Source organism: Electrona antarctica (genome assembly GCF_951216825.1).
Source record: "Electrona antarctica genome assembly, chromosome: 14".
Lineage (NCBI taxonomy): Eukaryota > Metazoa > Chordata > Actinopteri > Myctophiformes > Myctophidae > Electrona > Electrona antarctica.
The window spans coordinates 26,173,922-26,192,760 of NC_136795.1; the positions used below are offsets into that span (position 1 = coordinate 26,173,922).

The 18,839-nt window shown below is 42.8% G+C and overlaps 2 protein-coding genes across 7 annotated transcripts in view; both read right to left on the reverse strand.

The window, feature by feature from the left end:
* Positions 1-442: 442 nt before the first annotated feature.
* pet100 (PET100 cytochrome c oxidase chaperone) lies at positions 443-3,681 on the reverse strand. The gene is made up of 4 exons (XM_079520425.1): positions 3,549-3,681; positions 3,219-3,305; positions 3,013-3,045; positions 443-1,218 (listed from the first exon to the last, which is right to left on the reverse strand). Exons 1-4 carry the CDS (start codon positions 3,576-3,578, stop codon positions 1,135-1,137), a joined length of 234 nt encoding a protein of 77 aa, XP_079376551.1. The 5' UTR covers positions 3,579-3,681; the 3' UTR covers positions 443-1,134.
* Positions 3,682-7,151: 3,470 nt separating this feature from the next.
* brd4 (bromodomain containing 4) overlaps positions 7,152-18,839 on the reverse strand; it is a 43,090-nt gene continuing 31,402 nt past the window's right edge. For 2 of the 6 annotated variants that reach the window (XM_079521695.1, XM_079521690.1), the window contains exons 2-19: positions 18,147-18,522; positions 17,425-17,562; positions 17,190-17,331; positions 16,354-16,697; positions 15,847-16,224; positions 15,025-15,153; positions 14,583-14,822; positions 14,162-14,391; positions 13,692-14,023; positions 13,477-13,578; positions 12,998-13,393; positions 11,937-12,746; positions 11,448-11,554; positions 10,668-10,818; positions 10,447-10,577; positions 9,961-10,166; positions 9,632-9,875; positions 7,152-9,404 (exon numbers count right to left, since the gene is read on the reverse strand). In XM_079521695.1, coding sequence (XP_079377821.1) covers positions 9,336-9,404; positions 9,632-9,875; positions 9,961-10,166; positions 10,447-10,577; positions 10,668-10,818; positions 11,448-11,554; positions 11,937-12,746; positions 12,998-13,393; positions 13,477-13,578; positions 13,692-14,023; positions 14,162-14,391; positions 14,583-14,822; positions 15,025-15,153; positions 15,847-16,224; positions 16,354-16,697; positions 17,190-17,331; positions 17,425-17,562; positions 18,147-18,374 — 4,377 coding nt within the window. In that variant the 5' untranslated portion in view covers positions 18,375-18,522 and the 3' untranslated portion in view covers positions 7,152-9,335. The remainder of the gene's footprint in view (positions 9,405-9,631; positions 9,876-9,960; positions 10,167-10,446; positions 10,578-10,667; positions 10,819-11,447; positions 11,555-11,936; positions 12,747-12,997; positions 13,394-13,476; positions 13,579-13,691; positions 14,024-14,161; positions 14,392-14,582; positions 14,823-15,024; positions 15,154-15,846; positions 16,225-16,353; positions 16,698-17,189; positions 17,332-17,424; positions 17,563-18,146; positions 18,523-18,839) is intronic. The other 4 variants (XM_079521691.1, XM_079521692.1, XM_079521693.1 and 1 more) reach the window with 4 other exon arrangements.

Below are 18,839 nucleotides of genomic sequence, written 5' to 3' on the forward strand. Positions count from 1 at the left end.
TATTTCAATCAATCAATCAAAAAGATGCCAGATAGCATTATATATACACTTGAGGCTAGATACAAAATACAAATTATTTCAAAAAATTCAGAGCCGTCTGTACTGTACTTGTGCTGTACTGTACAAGACCTCCTCCCTGGTCGGTGTGTGTCTGTGTTAGGCTGTGCAACAGTGACACTTGGTGAACAAACGCTAGAATGCTATTTTCGTGCTAGGACGGACAGACCCAGGGACACAGCACCACTCTAAAAATATGTATACCTTCCTGTCCTTGCAGAATGACAATCTATACACTTCATTGAAATAATCTAGTTTAGATGTCACTATTTGGCATTCAAAATGTTTTATAGACAGAAGTTAATATACATTTACATCTATAGACACAAAATATAAATTCTAACAAATTCCCAACATCTGATTTCTGCAACAGAATTACTGAGCACCTCTTCACTCTTTTTATTTTTTTAAGTCATGGGAATGTCATATTATACTGCATGTCATGTCTACAGATTAAATAAACACATAACGCTGTAGTATGCAGAAGTTTACTAAACTGCAGGTGATCTACAAACCTGCCTGTCCTTATCTTCTCTATAGCCTCCACATAACTTTCATCCCATTGGATAATGATATCATCTAATGATGACATGAAAAGGCACAGGCACAAAGACAAGAAAACCATGTCAACATTGAGTTTGTTTACCGTTGTCCTTTGAGATGCAATGATTAAATTAGAATGCAAAGCAAACACATTTAAAGAAAGGTGTTCATATGCTGATGAGGACATTGCAATTGGGGGACAACCACACAATTGCAGCTGAACAAAGAAAAACACCCACAGAGCTGAAATGTAAGCAGTTCAGAGATTAAATTGAAACTGATAACACTGTTCCGGTTCCTTTTGGTTATGATTTCGGAACCATTGGTACACTGTACTACACTCTGAGTTATGGTGGTCCATGAAATGTAAAAGTTTGCAAACCACCGGTATTGTAATTGTATAGCTGGGCAGATGTGAAGTCCAGATACCAGCTCTGACAGTGTGATAAAACCGGTTTCTGAAACAGTCCCAAATGTTTTGGATCTGGTTCCCCCAGTTCCTCCGGTTACGAATCCCAACCCTAAATGTAATCCTCAGTTCTCAGACTCCATTTCTTTTAACATCCTCTGCTCCTTACGACGTCGCATTCGCTCTTTGAAATCCGCTAGCTCTTGCCTCTGCAAAAAAGATTACATAATCTTAATCAACTAACCTACAAAGCCATATGTCATTGTTGCTTTTGATGGCAAATGGTGTAAAAAGAGACGCAATTAGCCGCAATTTGCAACACTAGATTTTTTATAATCCATTGACATCTCATTGATCCAAATTGCATTTCCGATCTGCTTGTATTAAACGTTAAACTCACCAACATTGCAGCTGTAGGGAAAGCTTGAATTATCCTCTTTCAAACTGCAAAGCGTTTGTTTCATAAAAATCCACCGTAGACATGTTTAATTTCTGTCAAGAAATTACATGCCGTGATATTTTTTCTAAGTGCTGGCTGGAGTTTGGAAGCACTCGTTTTTATTAAAGGGTCATGCTGCTGCTGCCTCCTGCATTATGTGCAATTTCGAAACAGGTGGCCGTTCAGTAACTTCATCGAGCGCTTCAAAACTCCAACACTTTGAATAAGAATCACATGCACAGAATTTCTTGACAAGAAGTAGCTCATAACATGTCTTTTAATGAAGCAAACACTTTGCAGTTTGAAAGAGGATAATTCAAGCTTTCCCTACAGCTGCAATGTTGGCAAGTTTAACGTTGTTTAATACAAGCAGATCGGAAATGCAATTTGGATCAATGGGATGTCAATTGAGGTTATTGCAACTCTAGATTCATACCATTATAAAAATAATCTAGTGTTGCAAATTGCGGCTACACTATATAGTGCTATAGAGACAAGAAGCAAAAAGAGGGGGGAAAAGAAAAAGATCTCCATGGGTTAGAAAATATAGAAATTATGTGAAAATTAATTCACATAATTTAGGGATGCACCGAAAGGGAAATTCTTGGCCGAAACCGAATACCGAATATAGGAAACAGTTGGCCGAAAACCGAATATGATTAATATTATATATCTTTTTTCCTATCATTGCTGTCATGGCCGTACCTTAAAGCTACCTGATTAATGGCAAAAAAATGGTTATGGCAAAAACTTAACTTAAATAATAATCACTACTATGGGTCCATAAAACATTTAGCTATTTTGAATGCATTAATTGCATACACTATTATTTTCTGCCTATTCGGGCCGAAACCGAATAGGCCGAAAATGCATTTTTAGCCATTTTCTGCCGAATATTTTCTGCGGACGAATATTCGGTGCATCACTAAAAATTATTATTGCAGTCATGAAAAATCTCAAACAACTACACACTGTTGGTAGGGTTTTTATAGGGTCCATTGACATTTAACTCAAGAAAGCACCAACAAACAGCCCTGAAATCATGGCCTACATAAAAACTTCACGATTTAAAAAAAAATGCCAATATAAAATAATGGTTAAAGTGGTTAAAAGCTAAAGTGACCCTGTACTGCATGTCTGTCTTGTCTTGTCCCTGTCTGTGCTTTGTGTTTGTCTTGCTGGTCTGTATGTTTTTTCTTTAAAAAAAAACAAAAACAAAATCCTATTATATATTGCTGAATCATGAGTTTTACAAGTTATAGTATATTTATATATATACTGTATGTGTGTGTGTATATATATATATATATATATATATATATATATATATATATATAATATATCGACTTTGTTTCTCTGCATTTACTGTTCCTTTTCTAATTATTATTGTTATTGCCCTAGCTGTATGGCCACCTATGTGTATTAGTGATTTACTTGTGTCCGTCTTGTTAGAAGAAAAGAAAAAGAAAAAATATATATATTTTAATCATGGTCTCCTTTATATAATTGGTGGCAATGTACTGGCAAATTATTTCTTCATTATGAATTTAAAAAGAAAACTTACATTTATGTTCTCATTAGGAGGGAATATTTCTCTCTGGACATCATAACACCACCACAGAGAGAACACAAGAGAATACACGGAGAGAGCTTTGTTAATTCAAAATAAACATAACAAACAAATTGGGTAATATTCAGTTGTGTTTCATTCAGAAGGTCTAATGCTGGTATAAAATACATCCAAGGCTAATGAACTGAATGAATTCCGACCTTTCTGTTCACTATATATTCTTCAAAGTATTGAGCTTGATTTGAGAACCAGAACATGGCAACTGGAAAGGAAAGATACACCAGCATCTGTTGAGGGGGGGAAAACACAAGAAAACGTTATGACCGTAGATATAAGAACCATACGTACATGGTAATGTTAGCTCTTAAGTTACATCATGTCACCATGGCTAGCTAAGGCTAATGGCTAGTTCAAGTGGAAATACACCATTCTATTCCCTGCCAATGGAAAATGTAAAAGCCACAATTGAAATTAACATAGAAGAATATTTAATAAATCATATAATCTAACCATCTAGTATTCTCACTTACTCGAAACACCTCTAAATTAACACCTGCCATGATGTTCACAACATACAGCTTCAACCTTCACGCACGGTACTTCCGGATTTGCTTCACTGCGTCATCAAGAAACGGCCCAATCACTGACAAGCTACAAGGAAAAGGGAGGGCATGATGTATCATGTATATTTCACATTTAAAGATAAGTTCTTTACAAAATGATATTAAGCACTATGAAAAACACAATCTCGTAACCTTATTTATTTATTCAATATTTTTAATTGAAAATCTCTGGAGAGGTTAAATTAAATAAAATGTAACCAAAATCTCTGATGTGGCCCTAAAGACAAACAGTCTCATCTAAGAACCCATCTAATAGGCAGTGTTGGGCAGTAACAAGTTACTAGTAATATTACTGTAATAATAATACTTTACCCACTCGAGCAAAGTAAGGTGTTACTCTGCCAAAACAAAAACAGTAATATTATTATACCACATTACTTTGTAAATAAATTAGCACATATTACATAGCCTATTACTCAGGATTTGTTGGCTACCGTTTGAAAACATTTAATTTAAAGAAAGAGAGATTGCTGCTTTAATTTATAGCCTATTTGGCAGATGGTGACACTTTTATTCTTCTGATTCCAAAAAATTGGATTCTATTCTAAAAGAAGCTGACTAAACAGATTGTATTGTTGTAGGATCCCTTTTTTCTGGGTGGGGGTGGCAAAAGTAATATGTAACTAATGGCCTGGGCCGGTTTAGCGGTCCAGGCACCTTTGCTCGCGGATTCGAGTCCTGATCCCAACAAACTTTACTGTGTGTTTTCCCCCCCAACCCATCTCTCTCCTGTTTCCTGTCTACCTATACTGTGATCTATCAATAAAGGCAAAAAGGCCAAAAGAATATCTTAAAAAAAGAAAAACAATCACACCCGTGTGAAGTGAGTGGTGCAACTTCGTTTGGGGGTCCCCGGAAGTTCCAGACCCACAGGAACGCGGCTAGGGTGCCGCCCTGGTGCTGGCGAGCCGCCCGCATCCGAAATGGTTGAGAAATGACAGTTACTGTGTGGGGGTCCCGACTCCCCAGGGGGTCCCTCTACTGTACTGTAACACCCCAAATCATCACAGTTAGGATGCGCAACAGTGACACTTGGTTGTGAAAACCAACCAAACACAATTTTGTGCTCGGACAGACAGATAGACCCAGCCAGGGACCCAGGGACACACATAGCTGTCTGTAGAATCCATCTACAACAGTAATCTAACCGTTAGATTACTGTTGTAGATGGATTATACAGACAGACAGACAGACAGACAGACAGCTGGGTAAGCAGAGGATCTAGAATACACATGTTGTTTACTATATAGATTACATCTGTGTGTGTTTTGGGCTTCACACAGAGAGGTGTGTGTGTGTGTGTGTGTGTGTGTGTATGTGTGTGTGTGTGTGTGTGTGTGTGTGTGTGTGTGTGTGTGTGTGTGTGTGTACGAATGCATATTGGTTGGGTCGGATTTGTTGTGGAATGATGTCGCTGTCCTGAGGCTGGTTATTGTTGGTTGATGGTTTTTAAGCGTCAGGACCAGCTGACTGAGGGGACTCTTCTCTATGTTCATCTCTTGGCTTTTGAGGGCTTTATAATGATATGATTTGGGGTCACTCAGTTTTAGGTGTTTCCAAAAGTTTACGGCTCTTTTTTCAATGTTAATAATTAGAGGGTATTGGCCTAATTCTGCTCTGCATGCATTGTTAGGAGTCTTTCTCTGAACCCGGAGGATTCTCTTACAAAACTCTGCATGCAGGATTTCGATTGGATGTTTTTCCCATTTGCCAAAATCATTTTTTGTGAGAGGACCCCAAACTTCACTGCCATATATTGCAATAGGTTCAATCACTGATTGGAAAATTTTAAGATCTCTCTCTCTCTCTGTCTGTCTCTCTGTCTCTCTCTCTCTCTCTCTCTCTGTCTGTCTGTCTCTCTCTCTCTCTCTCTCTGTCTGTCTCTCTGTCTGTCTCTGTCTGTCTCTGTCTGTCTGTCTGTCTGTCTATGTCTGTCTGTCTGTCTGTCTGTCTGTCACGCTGTCACACGTCCCCTTACAGAAGCGTATAGTGGACTATAGCGTCTGTTGTGGGCAGCCCAGTCAATGGAGCTCTAGGCTAGGCTAGAGGCTATACTATAGCCTATAGTCCATTTAGACCTGATGACGATTCTACAATTTTTTTAAGTGGTGCAAACACTCCTCTAGACTCTAGAGGAGTGTTTGCACCACTTAAAAAAATTAATATAATATGAAATATAATATATTACTCTTGATTCAAAGAAATAAGTAATATATTACTTTTTTAAGGAGTAATAATAAGTAACTAAATATTGCCCAACACTGCTAATAGGTCTTGTCTTGTATGTAACAGTATGTTAGCAGTCTACTGCATACTGACCTGCACTGAATCTAATCCTGATGACCACAGGGGCCCATTCATCAGCAGTGCACTCGCCGAGGCCACGTAATCTTCAATGGGGAACATTCTGGAGCCATGGATCAATGTGGGTTCACAGAATCTAATTTGGTCTACATGTCAAAAATCACTATTGGGATGAAACATTCACACTAAATCTTGTGCAAAATCAATCTTATTTATTGATTGAATACTTAACAGTTTGCAGAAAAAAGCACAGGAAACAACAGTTCAATACAAGGTCTGTCCTTGTCCTTCATATTCAATTAATAGGAAAAAAGGGGGGCATATTGTATGTTTTGATTCAAAGATGCAGGTATCGTGGATCAAAAAGTCAGGTCTCCCACGACATCTGATATTCTAGTCACTCTAGTGGAAACAACTATATACTGTATAGGCAGGACAATATGAAATTAGAATTTTTATAACCCCATTTCTGAACATTCCCATAGAGCTCAATTCCTTTGACCTTCCCTGGCTTAAAAACCTGACTGGCAGCAGTTGATGGATCAATCCTTTTTGGATCTTTTGGACACATGAATAAAAAAAAGACCAACAATATTTATTTCATTTTTTTATTTTCTATAAAAGAGATGAGTTTATTCAATGATCATAACAGATTGAAGACCTCGATAGACCACTCACATACCAAACAATAATCGAGGAAAATGTCTGAACACAACCCCCCTCCCCCCAAAAAGGTGTAACACAAAATAAAATACCTGAATAAAGCAAACTCTGGGCTGAGCTGCAGGTCAGCACATTCTCTGTAGAACCCATGGCACATTATGTCCAACACTTATTGTGAAAAAGAAACAACGGCATAACCCATTTAGCCTAAATTATACTTCGTCATACGACGGTGACGTACAGCGGAGCATAAATTAGGCATTATGAAAAGTGTTGCTTGACAAAAATTGTATTTTCAGTTGAAAATACATGACTTGTCAAGCAAAGTCACGTTGCTGTAACGTGTTGATGCTTTTTCGGTTGAAAATCGTATTTTTGTTGCACAGCACTTTTTTTTGCCGAAGCATAAATCAGGCTTTAAAGGAATGAAGTTTTTCTCTTTAACCCCTTATTTTCTTTTTTTAAACCATTCTAATAATAAAAATTATATATATTCATATATGGTGGACTTCATAGAAATAAAAGGTGACTTAAGCAGAGAAACAAGTTCTCCTGAAGCATCGTTTAATCTCCTCACCAACAGAATGCTTATCTACAATGGGGAACATGTCTCCCTGCACCACAAACAAAAAACACATACAGTCGCACAGCCATCCAAATATACACATTCACACACCTAGACGTACACTCAAATGCTAATGTGGCAATGCGGAAATGGATCTATCTAAAATTGCATGATTGAACAAAATGAAAAAGTAGTTGTCAAGTGTGTACACTCGTCATAGAAGTCCAGCTAAAACTAAATTTAAAACCTGATTATTGATAATGGGTAAAATATAAAATGTTGACTTTCCTTTGTACACAAAGTTCCAAAATCTCGCTTCCCACCAAATATTACACCACCCAGTCCGTACTCACCCCTTCCTACCACAAGTGTAATAAGCCACCTAGATTCGCAACACAATACAGGCACTGGAGAAAACACCATTACAGACAAGTCAAGAGGATGAGATTCAGTTAGATTTCAATAATCCCCAATCCTAACAATGTCTCAGATAACAGAATCAGAACTCACATCCACTATTATCGAAAGAACAATGATATAAATCAAGACTTTTTGTTTGTTTTTTTCAATGTTTTCTTTTTCATAACTTCTGGTTATTATACTTGCACTGTCAACAGCGTGCCCTCAATAAATTAGGAAAATGTGTTGTAAAGACTAATCGAGTGCTCATTGCCGCATTCCAATCCCTGCAACAAGTACGGAAAACTCTACAGGAAGTGTCTGTTATCAGGGTAATTAAGTTGTTCAGTGTTTTATCTCCTTGATTGTTCTCCCCTCTTTGCATATTGCTATTAAACCAAAACAGTTAACCACTTAAACCCTGTCTACTTAACCCTTCAGGGCTCTATACCAGATCTTCTAGTATTTTCCATTACACCAAATCTCTCCCTCCAAAAACACTAGATATTCCATCTTCGCCTGTTTGCCCCAGAATTGGGATGCTAGGGTTCAAGTGGTTAAATCAGATCAGAATAAAATCCTGGCCAATTGGGGGAACAAAGGACAAGGAGCATGTCACCTTTTTCATTAAATAAACAGGTTCAGTAGTGTGAAATGTGTGCTGGTTGCAAAGAGGCCAATGAAAGAAGTGTTCCCACCGCCAGGTGTAATACACATAATGGTGTTACTGTCATTATGAAACCATAATCTAACTAAAGCTCAGAAACAGCTGGACTTTCCCCCCACTCTCTACCAGCAAGATCCTGCTCTATCTTCACACAAACAGACATGGTAATACAAAAAACTTCAAATTATTCTGTTTTTGATAAATACTTGCTGGAATAACAATAATGCATATATTAGGGGAGTTTTTGCTAGCTACCTACATGTTTTGGGACCAGGACTTTTAGCATAAAAGGATAATGGATTGTTTGGCATAGACATTGGTGGCGGAGTGTATTGGTGAGAAGATAAAAACAAAACAACAAAGATCCAAAATAAACAGTTATAGTACTATAAGAAAATACTTCTTTCAGTAGATCCTACATGATGAAAAAGATCTGCACTGCTCCCACTCCTGGTTTTAACTGTTGTTATTGGTTTGTTCATGTGTCCAGGCCACAGAACATACCATCTGTATAGGAAATAGTGTGTAAGGCAAACTGTACCTTCTCTGCTGAGAAATATGTTTTACAGTATGTAAGTTTTTTTTTTTTTTCCTCCTTCTTCTTATCCATCTCCTGGAACCCACCCTTGCATGTGTTCAACATACAACAAAACTAAAAGAACATAAAAAGACCAGTCTTCTTCACCACCTCAGACATCTGGCAGTTTCACAACACCTCGGCAGTCTGTCAGTACTTTTTCAGAGCATTTCATAGCTGTTGGGACGTCTTTTCCTTTTACAATTATTGTTCGTCTTTGCTCCCGCACACGCCATTTAAGAGACATGTGACAACAGTAATTGTGTCAACAGGAGTCCTTTCTCTCTTGTTACAGTCAGTACAATGCTGTATTCCCTGTTCACCATGTCCTTTCGGTCCCCAGGGCTGGTAGCTGATGACCGCACGTCACTGTGGGCCAGTCCAGCTATTTAATTCAGTCTCTGAGGGCCATGATATGTCTACACAGACTCCTTGTCCCTCTGTAGTACATGATCACTATTTCATTTCAGAGGAAGATCCTTTTCTTTTTTGCAGTTAACGTTTCTGTTGAGCTCCACCTTAAAAGAGATTCTCTTCAAAGATAGCCATTAAGTCACTTTGGAAGTTCATGTCAATGGTTGCCGTCATCTGGGAAGGAAAAAAAGAGCAATGGGTTAAATGGGTTGATGAGGCGAGAGGCTGAAAACAACAAGAAAGACTTTGTCCCATGAAAATTAAATATTTCTGTCAAATTCCTGTATAATACAGTTCAACACCAGCTCATGACCTTTGTTGTACAATCTTTTTTTTGGATCTTTCCCAATTCTATATAGAAAATAAGGAGACGACACTTTAAAAATAAGGCAAAATCTTACCGCTTCTCTCCTCCTCCTTTCTTGTTCTCTGCGGCGTGCTAGCTCCCTCTGTTGGTCCAGTGCGCTCTGTGCTGAGGCCTGAGGTGGCGTGGGGGGCTGGGGTGGCTGCTGGACAGCAGCAGGTGGGGGCTCCTGCTGCTGCTGCGAAGGGGCCTGAATGTGCTGCTGCTGTTCCAGCCGCCTACTGCGAGGTTCCTCGTGCAGCCTTCTGGTGGGCTCCATTACATCCTCCTCGTCCCGACCCCTGGGAAGACAGAGCAGTGAATTAATACCCAGGTCAAGTCAAAATGGGTTAAAGCCATAGCGTCTCCTCTCTCGGCCTGTCTTACCGTAGTTTTTCTTGCTCTCTGCGGAGCCTGTCTTTCTCTGCCTGCTCTGCCTGTGCTTTCAGCGCCTTTTCCCGCTCCTCCTTCTCCCTGGCAGCACGGCGGAACTGCTCAAAGCTATCACTCGAGGACTTCACCGCGGATGAAGGGGCCGACGTAGACTTCTGTGCCAGGCTAGCCCATGAGCCCATGTTCTTCAGCTTCACATCCTGTAAAAGACAAGACGGTAACAAGAGGAAGAGAGTTAATCAGCGTCGATCCATCCAGTATCATGTGTTGAATTAATAACAAAAGTGACTGCTTTGAATAGGCAAAAAGCAGTTGATGGCAAATGTGGAGCAAGACAGACATCTACAGTATATAACCATGATATGGTTATATTTGATATGGATATTTATGGGAATTATTATTTTGCCTTGCCAGCATGTTTTAACTTTCAAATCAAGCCAACGTAATGCACTAATGACAAACTGTAGACAAAACACCCACCTGTACCTTTTTTGGGGCAACAGGCATCTTGGGCTCTTGCTTAAACTTCTCCTTGTCTTGCAGTAAAGGGGATGGCCCAGTGGACTCTGAGGAACGGATGACAGGGCGGGAGGTGTCCATGGACTTCACATCTGCACAACACAAGCAGACAGTCAGCATCCACCATACACTCTTGATCACAGACAGGTGAAAAAGGAACAGGAAGTAGACTTGTTACTCACTCTGTTGGCCGTGGCCAGGTAGAGAGGACTTGTTGTCAGGATGTTTGTGATGGTCTGGTCTCATAGCAGGGTTGAAGGGTTCTCCTCTCATCACCGGTGTGGGGAGCGGTTTCTCCTCCTTCACCACAGCGTGACTTGGAGGAGGCCTCTGCTGCACGGAAAGCAAATGGTGACATAAATATTAGTTGTATAACAAAATTTGGATTGTGGTTAAATCTCACGGCTCTGATTCTGAATAGGAATAGGATATACACATAGTCACATTGAGGTTTCTAAGCAACCATGTCTCAAGCACACATAAGTATTTGAATGATCATTTTCCTGATGTAGGCTCTGCTCTATTGGAGACAAGGCTCAGGATGCAGCTCACAAGAACAGCAGCACTAGTGGAACACCCTGGACACTTAGTACTTGGCTATCTTATCTTAACGTTATGCTAATGTTAGCCAACAGTGCTAGGTTATCTAGTTACAAGAATATCAACTTAGTACTATTAGTAACATTACTGTAGCTAACGGGATAGATAACAATGTGTGCACCCAGATAACAGACCGTTTCAGTGTCTGGTCTTTCAAGACTCATGCTGTACTGTGACAGCAAATTGATTGCGCCACCTCTTCAAATATGTGCTGCATTTTGTTGACACTGACAGTCAATTCACATGCATCCTCATCCGCTTTGAGCCATCCTCACATTTGTTTTACTCATCAGATCTGCACAAATCTTTTTTTTAATCATCAAGTGATCAACTGTATAGCTATGTCAAGGAATGTGACTCACCTTTTTAGGTTGCATGATCTGAGGTGGAGACTGGTGAGTGACAGGTGGGTACTGTGGTAGCTGTGGGGAGTGCATCATGAGAGGGGAAGGGTTCTCCCTCGCATGACCTGGAAGACAGGAAGAAAATCCTTAACACTACAGCCTGCTTCATCCACAGCAGTGTGCCCCCCCCACACACACACACACACACACACACACAGCCCATGTTTGTTGGTAGATCCTGCCACTCTTCAGTGCCTGTCTGTAGGCTAATCTTATGGCCGACACAACACGGCACACATGATTAAAACAAGTTTGCAGAACATCTTAGCAACTGACTACATTAACGGCGGCAGTTACGACGGGTGCGGTTGTTTAAGTTATTTACAAAAACAACATTGGCGTTCAGCGGTGCTTCGCACACGCACACACACACACACACACACACACACACACACACACACACACACACACACACACACTTTTTTTTCCTTCCTTTTTTTAACTTACCACTGTTATACGGGTCAGGTTTGATCTGGCGAGGGGAGGGTTGTTGCTGGATAATCTGCTGTGCTTTGGTGGTGGGCAGGGCTACCTTGTGTTGTGTGATCTGGGACTGACCAGTCTGACCAGGGCCTTGCTGGTAACCCATCTGCTGTGTGTGTTGCATATGGCGGGCTGGGTTCGAGTGCATCTGTTGGGGCTGGGCTTGATGTGACGGGGCTGGCGGAGCCTGAGACTGGGCAGAGAGTTGGGGAGGAGGCAGGGAGGTCTGAGCGGACAACTGAGACTGCACTTGGACAGACTGCAAGAGAGGAGCCTGGCTTGGTTGCGGCTGCTGCTGTTGCAGCTGTTGTGGGTGTTGATGTTGTTGCTGTTGCTGTTGGTGCTGCTGCTGACGTGCCTGGGCCTGGAGAGTCTGCATGAGTTGCTGGGACTGCTGGGTCTGCTGGGACTGGCGGCCTTGGAGCTGCTGCAGGTAGAGCTGTACTTGGCTTAGGGGCACTGCAGGTCCCGGTTCCTCGTCCTCCTCCATCAGTATCTGGGGTGGCTGGGAGGAGAGCAAGCCTTGGGGGGTGAGTGTTGGAGGGGACAGAGGCCGCTGGTGCACAGGCTGAGGAGGGTGGAGCATGTGAGAGGGAAGCTGATGTTGTGGAGGGCCTGATGACTGGGGGGGCTGCAGCTGCTGTTGGATGGGTGGTGGCTGCTGCTGCTGAGGTGGTGGCGGTGCTGCTGGCTGATGCTGGGGGGGCTTGGGAGGTAGCGCTGCTGCCTTGTGACTGGGCCGAGAAGGCTGCTGGGGCAGGGCGATGTGCAAGGCTAAAATGTGGTCAAGAAAGATAGGAAAAGAAAAAGTTGATTTAAAAACTAGAAAGACTGCCTGCAATAGTGTGCATACTTCCCTCAAACACTATGCAAAAGATATGCTTTTCAACCAAGGAATTATTCGAGCAACTTACTCATTCATATTATATGCAACCATCCATTCTCTAGTTATTATGGTTATGGTTGGAATAAGGCAAAAACATAACCCCTGTCCAAATGATTACCACAAATATGTGGATCCATACCTGGAGATGGGAGGACAGGGTTGAGGAAGGGGTGAGTCTCCGGAGACACTGGCACAGTGGCAGGGTGAGCGTTGAGTGGGTGAGGGGGAGCGGGTGAGGAAGAGTTACCAGCATGGTGGGACAGATGCATATGGGGCGGGCCAAAGTGCGTCGCCAGGGAGTCAAAGCTGTTCTCTAGCATCTGGGATGACTCCAGAGGCGCTACAGGGGGAGCGATGAAGCCTGTGGGGGGAGGAGGCTGATGCTGCTTCAGCTGGATGCCAGGATGGATACCTTGTGCCTGGGAGCGAGGTCCAGCCAGGGCTGTAGTAGAACCACCCTGAACATGAGTTGGATGAGTTTTCCTCCCTTCCTTCACAGACTGGCTTTTCTTCTTCTGTTGTTTTGGGGCCACTCCTGAAAAGAAGCCTGATTTAGTTTCACTTTCATATAGGATCATAAATTCAGAAGTTTCAAGTGGTCAAAGAACCAATCCTTACCCGTCGTCTCCTCACGCTCACTGTCTGAGCTGGAGCCACTGCTTTCTGAGGAGGACCCAGCCTTTTTGGAGGAAGTGGTGGTTTCCATGGGCTTGTCAACAACTGCAGACAGGAAAAGAGCATGATCATATATCATGTTCAGGCTAAAATAATAACATAAAAGAACAAAATGAGAGTGGGAGAGTGACCAGTTCTGATTCTCTACAGTTACTCACCAGGAGCCTTCTTCTTCTTGCGGAGGCACGACGACACATATCTCTCCAGCTCACGCAGAGTTGAAGGCTTTAGTGTCTCAAAGTCGATCTCGATCTCATCGGGGTTGGTGTTCTTGAGCGAAGGCTCTCGGGATTGAATGATGTGCACGACTCGTCCCAGCTTGTTTCCGGGAAGCTTGTTAATGTCTAGGCTTAGCTGTCTCTTCTCCTCGTACGACATAGGCTTGCACTTTTCCCCCGAGGCCGACGACCCAGCCGCCCCAAGGTCATCCTCCAGACTGGGAGCAGACTGCATGCTCACCGGGTGGTTGTTTTTCACCACGTCCTTTTTGCTAAGGGGACACAAAATACAACATTGTTTTTGTAATTACAAGCCAACTGAATAGGCACATCCATCACAGTACCTCAGGGCATTGTACAGAATTCTTACTTCTGCCTTGAGGTGTTGGGTGTAATATGAATTGACTAACCTAGACTTCTTCTTGGGAACAACTTCCTTGTTGGTATTGTTATTGTTCTTTGACTTCTTAGGGAGCTGGGACACCGATGTGGGATCCAGGTTCTCATCTACCGGGCCAGGCATTCCTCCTTTCTTCTTATGCTTGTCTTTCTTCTTCTCTTTCTTCTCCTTCTCTTTTCTCTTTGGTTTGCTGGTTTGCGGCGTGGACAGTGCAGCGAGCTGCTCATGTACAGCCTTGAGCTGTGTCGAGAGAAGGAGGCCAGAAAAGGAATAAAAAACTGGACAACACTTTAAGGCCCGCTAAAGCAGTGGTTCCCAAACTTTTTAGCTTTGAGAATCGAGACCCAAAAGAGAAATTAAGACTTTTGCCCGGGACCCAAACTAGTAAAAATCAGATTTACAAGCTCACACAACAGGTCAGCTTCACTGACCTGGTCCTGAAGCTCCGCCAGTCTCTGGGCGCGCTCCTCCTCGGAGTCGTCTGTGGAAGACTCGGACTCGGAGGACGAGTCACTGGAGCTGTCGGAGGAGGCGACGACGGGAGCCACGCGGCACAGAGGCGGCTGGGGTTTGACAGGGGCAGGGTGGTGCAGGGGGGGAGGCGGAGCAGAGACCAGCGGCTTGGTCTCGGGCTCGTCTGGCATCTTAGCAAAGCGCATCTCAAAAACGTCCTGGAAAATGAGGAGAGACGAACAATCTGAGCAAGCGTACGGTAGAGGTTGTTTCTCACTGAAATGTACGGTTATAATATACAAAGCACAAAGAGTAGCCCCAATGAGCTACGAGTTTAATTAGATGGTGAAAACACTGCCATAGCAATCTTTTTGCCAGAGCAATCCTACTGAAATTATATCCATGTTAAAACGCCTTTACCTGTAGTTTGCGGGCCATGGCTACCACCTCATGGTCTGGTGGATTATACTTGTAGCAGTTGGAAAACATTAACCGTACATCAGCAGCAAACTCCTGGGCTTCCCTATATTGCCTGTTCTCCAGCTTGACCTATAAACACATCAAGAACATTGACAGTGAGCTATGGTACAAAATAATGAACTTTAGAAAACTATGCAGGTCGTCGAACCAGAGTTGAGAGTAATGTCTTTACAAAGTAGCATATTACTATAATTGTGTTGGGGTAACAAGTAATAATATTATCACTCCTAATAAAATCAATCTGGTATTGTTTATCTGGATGTCCCAATCACGTATTTTTGCTCCCGTTCCGATTCCGATCATTAGATTTTGAGTATACCGATTTTCCCTGATCCGATATTTTTATAGAACTCTTATTCCATATCACTATAGTACAATATCCAAAATCACAGACAATAGCCAGTCTAATATCATGCTATGGATATAATATTGATAATAGGGATGTCCCGATCACGTTTCTTTGCTCCCGATCCGATCATTTGAAAATGACGTGATCGGCCCGATTTCCGATCGGATCTGGACAACCCTAATATAAGTCAGTAATTAAAAAGGTGCAGGCGGAGAGACTTATTGATGGGATCAGAAGAGCTTTTTCAGAAAACTGTCAGGATGTAGAAGACATTTTTAGAATCTGATCTCAGGTCAAAATGGGTTAAGGTAAGCAGGTTTTCAGGGAGTAATACGTAAATCCATGACTAATGGAAGTAGCAACAAGTAACGTGTTGTAAGTAACAAGGCCAACACTACTTAGTTTCAACACACCTTGATGGTGCTGAGGTCCATGGGGTGTTTGATGATGTCATGGTAATCGTGCAGTCCGAGAGTGGCCACGTCCACAGGTTTATAGAATGGCCAGGCATAAGCAGCGTGCTTCTTAGAGAGCATGTCTTTAACCAGGCTAGCACAGTAACCCAGCTGATCCTGCGGCTTGGGGCTATGGCCTGCACTTGGTCCTCCCAGTCCCATGCCCATATGATGCTGGGAGTCTGGGGCCTCCTTCTTTATCAGTTTGCTAGGCCGCGCGCTCTCTCGCCTGGGCAGCGTCTTCCCAGACTTTGACTCTACGGGAGAGGACTCGCTTAATTGGTCATTCGCTGTGGGTGTGGTAGTGTCCGCTTTCCTTTTCTGGCTCTTTCTCTGCTGGAGATGGGTGAACGGAAAGAAAGCAGATGGGAGAACACGAAAAGAAAATGATTAGATCAGATGCCAAAAACAGAACACCCATTGTGCAGAATGCTGAACAATAAGCTCAATGTCAATTGCACTCACTTTGGTCATGGTTACAGGGCCCTGCAGCATGGGGGCAGTGCTCTGCATGGATACGGGTGGGTGGCTGATCAGGGTGGGTGGAGGCACAGAGGTCATCATCGGGACTTGAGGGGTGCAGTCCGATGGGCCCAGGGAGTATGGCGGTCCAAGCTGTGGTGCATGGCTTGGTAATATAGGGGGCACACGAGGGGGAAGGCTCTGCATGATGGGCTGGGGAGGTAGAGAAGGCGGGCCCTGCACTGGTCCTCTGGTCTGCGTCGGTGCTGCCGGGGGGTTGGACAAGCCACGGGTGTGTGGCGTCGTGGACGGAGAATCAACAATGGGTCCAGGTTTCAAGTTCAGTCCTTGATGGAAGACACAATAAGATGAAAAACACTGTCTGGCAGAAGACAGTAAATTTGTATAAATGTGATAACCGATCAAGACCTGAGGCCGATTCTAAAAATGTCTTCCTAAATCAATCAAATGTTTCTATGTCAGTGGTTTTCACACTTTTTCATGTCAAGGAGCCCCAAAATTATATATATTTGGCCGCCAACCCCCATCTCAAAATATGTTGTTACAGGGACCCCCAGAAGCAAATATTTGGGTTAAAAACATTAGCTGTGAACGAATATATATTCAAAGATTTGCACACATTTTCACGATTAAAAAAAAATAACAGATCTATAAGCTCATAGCATGGCACTCTGTGCCGCACTATGAGCTTGTACATCTGCTATTTTTCAGCAGCTCAAGTTTAAAATAATGGTTAGTGGTTATAACACTATATACACAGATGCGTGCACAGGTCTAAATGGGATTTATTGCCAAACAAATTGCTGAAGTCGCAATACCTCCGTCCCTCGCCTGTCGGCCCCGACCTCGTCCCTTGCCTGTCATGACAACAATTTCAGTCTCTTGCTGAGGCATTTCGGAGACCTTCTGGAGGAAAAGCTTCTCCAGTGCCTCAGCCATTAAGACTATGTCATCTCCGGGCTGTAGGGGGAGACAGAGCGCATGAATCAGCATCCATCAGCATTCTACAACATGATATCCATGTGGATTCGGTTTTACAGCTTCAGTACATACCTTGTTGTAGATGTAGCAGTTGGTAAACATGGTGTTGAAGTCTTGGATACATTCTTGGGCATTAAAGTAGTAGCTGTTCTCAAGCCTTTTCTTGATTGTTCCCATGTCCATAGGAGTTTTGATTATTGAGTAATAGTCCTAAAAGAAATGAAGGCAAGGTTAATGTACAATGTCATACATATGGGCAAATCTATAGCATAAAGAAGCATTCAAAGACATAAAATCTAAAGTCTAAATTACAGAAATGAAGAAACGGGTGTGACTTGAAATGTGTATGCTTAGCAAAAGCTAGCAGAGAACATTTTACAATGTTTTGTTTTAATATTAGGAAACGTTATTGAGACTTCTCAATGCAAGACAGATGTAGGCTATTTGGGCTCTAAACTCTAACTAACTCTTACTCTAATCTTTACAAACTCTCTAAATAAAGACATAGGAAGTACAAAAACAAAAAGTTGGTTGTACCATAAGGTGTGGTATTTAATTTTAATGTCGCAATTTGTAAAGTAATGATGCAGCTATAATGCATTCTTCAATTTAAATCAATTAACCTTGCAACATTTTCAACTACCTCATTATGTGCGATGAAGGGATAAATAATACAGCAAGACACACTGACTGGAATTCAATCTGTTGACTATGTGCACCGCATACTTGATGCATCTCTGACATTCCTGAGTTGTGTGGTACTGTGAACAAAGAGGGCGAGAGAAAGCACTCACCGGCAGGTTAAGCTTGGCCGCATCAACTGGAGACTGAAAGGGCCAGGAGAAATGGTGCTTCCACAGATTCTTCAGCACCACCTTCAGCAGGAACTGCAGCTGATTGGTCTGACGCTTGGGCCTACTGGGGTTGATGTACTCTGGAATCACGATGTTAGGAGGCTGGGCAGGGGGCTGCCCCTGGCTGCTGCTGCCCGACATCTGTGCTGCGTCCAGGCCGTCCCCCATGCTAGCACGGCTGGGCGTAGGCAAGGGTCCCGGGGCGGGAACTGGAGCAGGGGTAGCGGTGCTGGCAGGACACCAGTTCAGTCTTGGCCCTGGCACAGACTCCACTGACAGAGTACTGCTGATCCCATTGCACTCTTCACTGGACTCTCTGTGAAGGAAGGGAGGATACACTCATTAGCAACACAATGTACAATCTCCTGTAAGGGCCCCTACACACAGCAAGATATTTGTTCCGATAATGCAGTTTTGGCACTTGCCGACAAAACCCCCAATCTGACTCAAGACCGGGCTTTGATCGCCAAGGTTTTGCTCACTGTGTGTGAAAGGCTCTGTGAGAAGATCTAGCTGGATGCTCGTGACAACTCACTGATGTCACGATGATGAGTCAGCTATATATCCATATATGGGGTTTTACTGTAGCATGATGTCAGCAGTAGATATCTCTGCCAGCACTATATATGGAGC

Coding starts and splice junctions, on each gene's coding strand:
- pet100 (XM_079520425.1), bottom strand. CDS start 3,578: ATGGCAGGTGTTAATTTAGAGGTGTTTCGA. Junction 3,046..3,218: donor AATATATAGTGAACAGAAAG/GTCGGAATTCAT, acceptor TATGATGTCCAG/AGAGAAATATTCCCTCCTAA. Junction 1,219..3,012: donor CTCCTAATGAGAACATAAAT/GTAAGTTTTCTT, acceptor TCTTTTTTGCAG/AGGCAAGAGCTAGCGGATTT.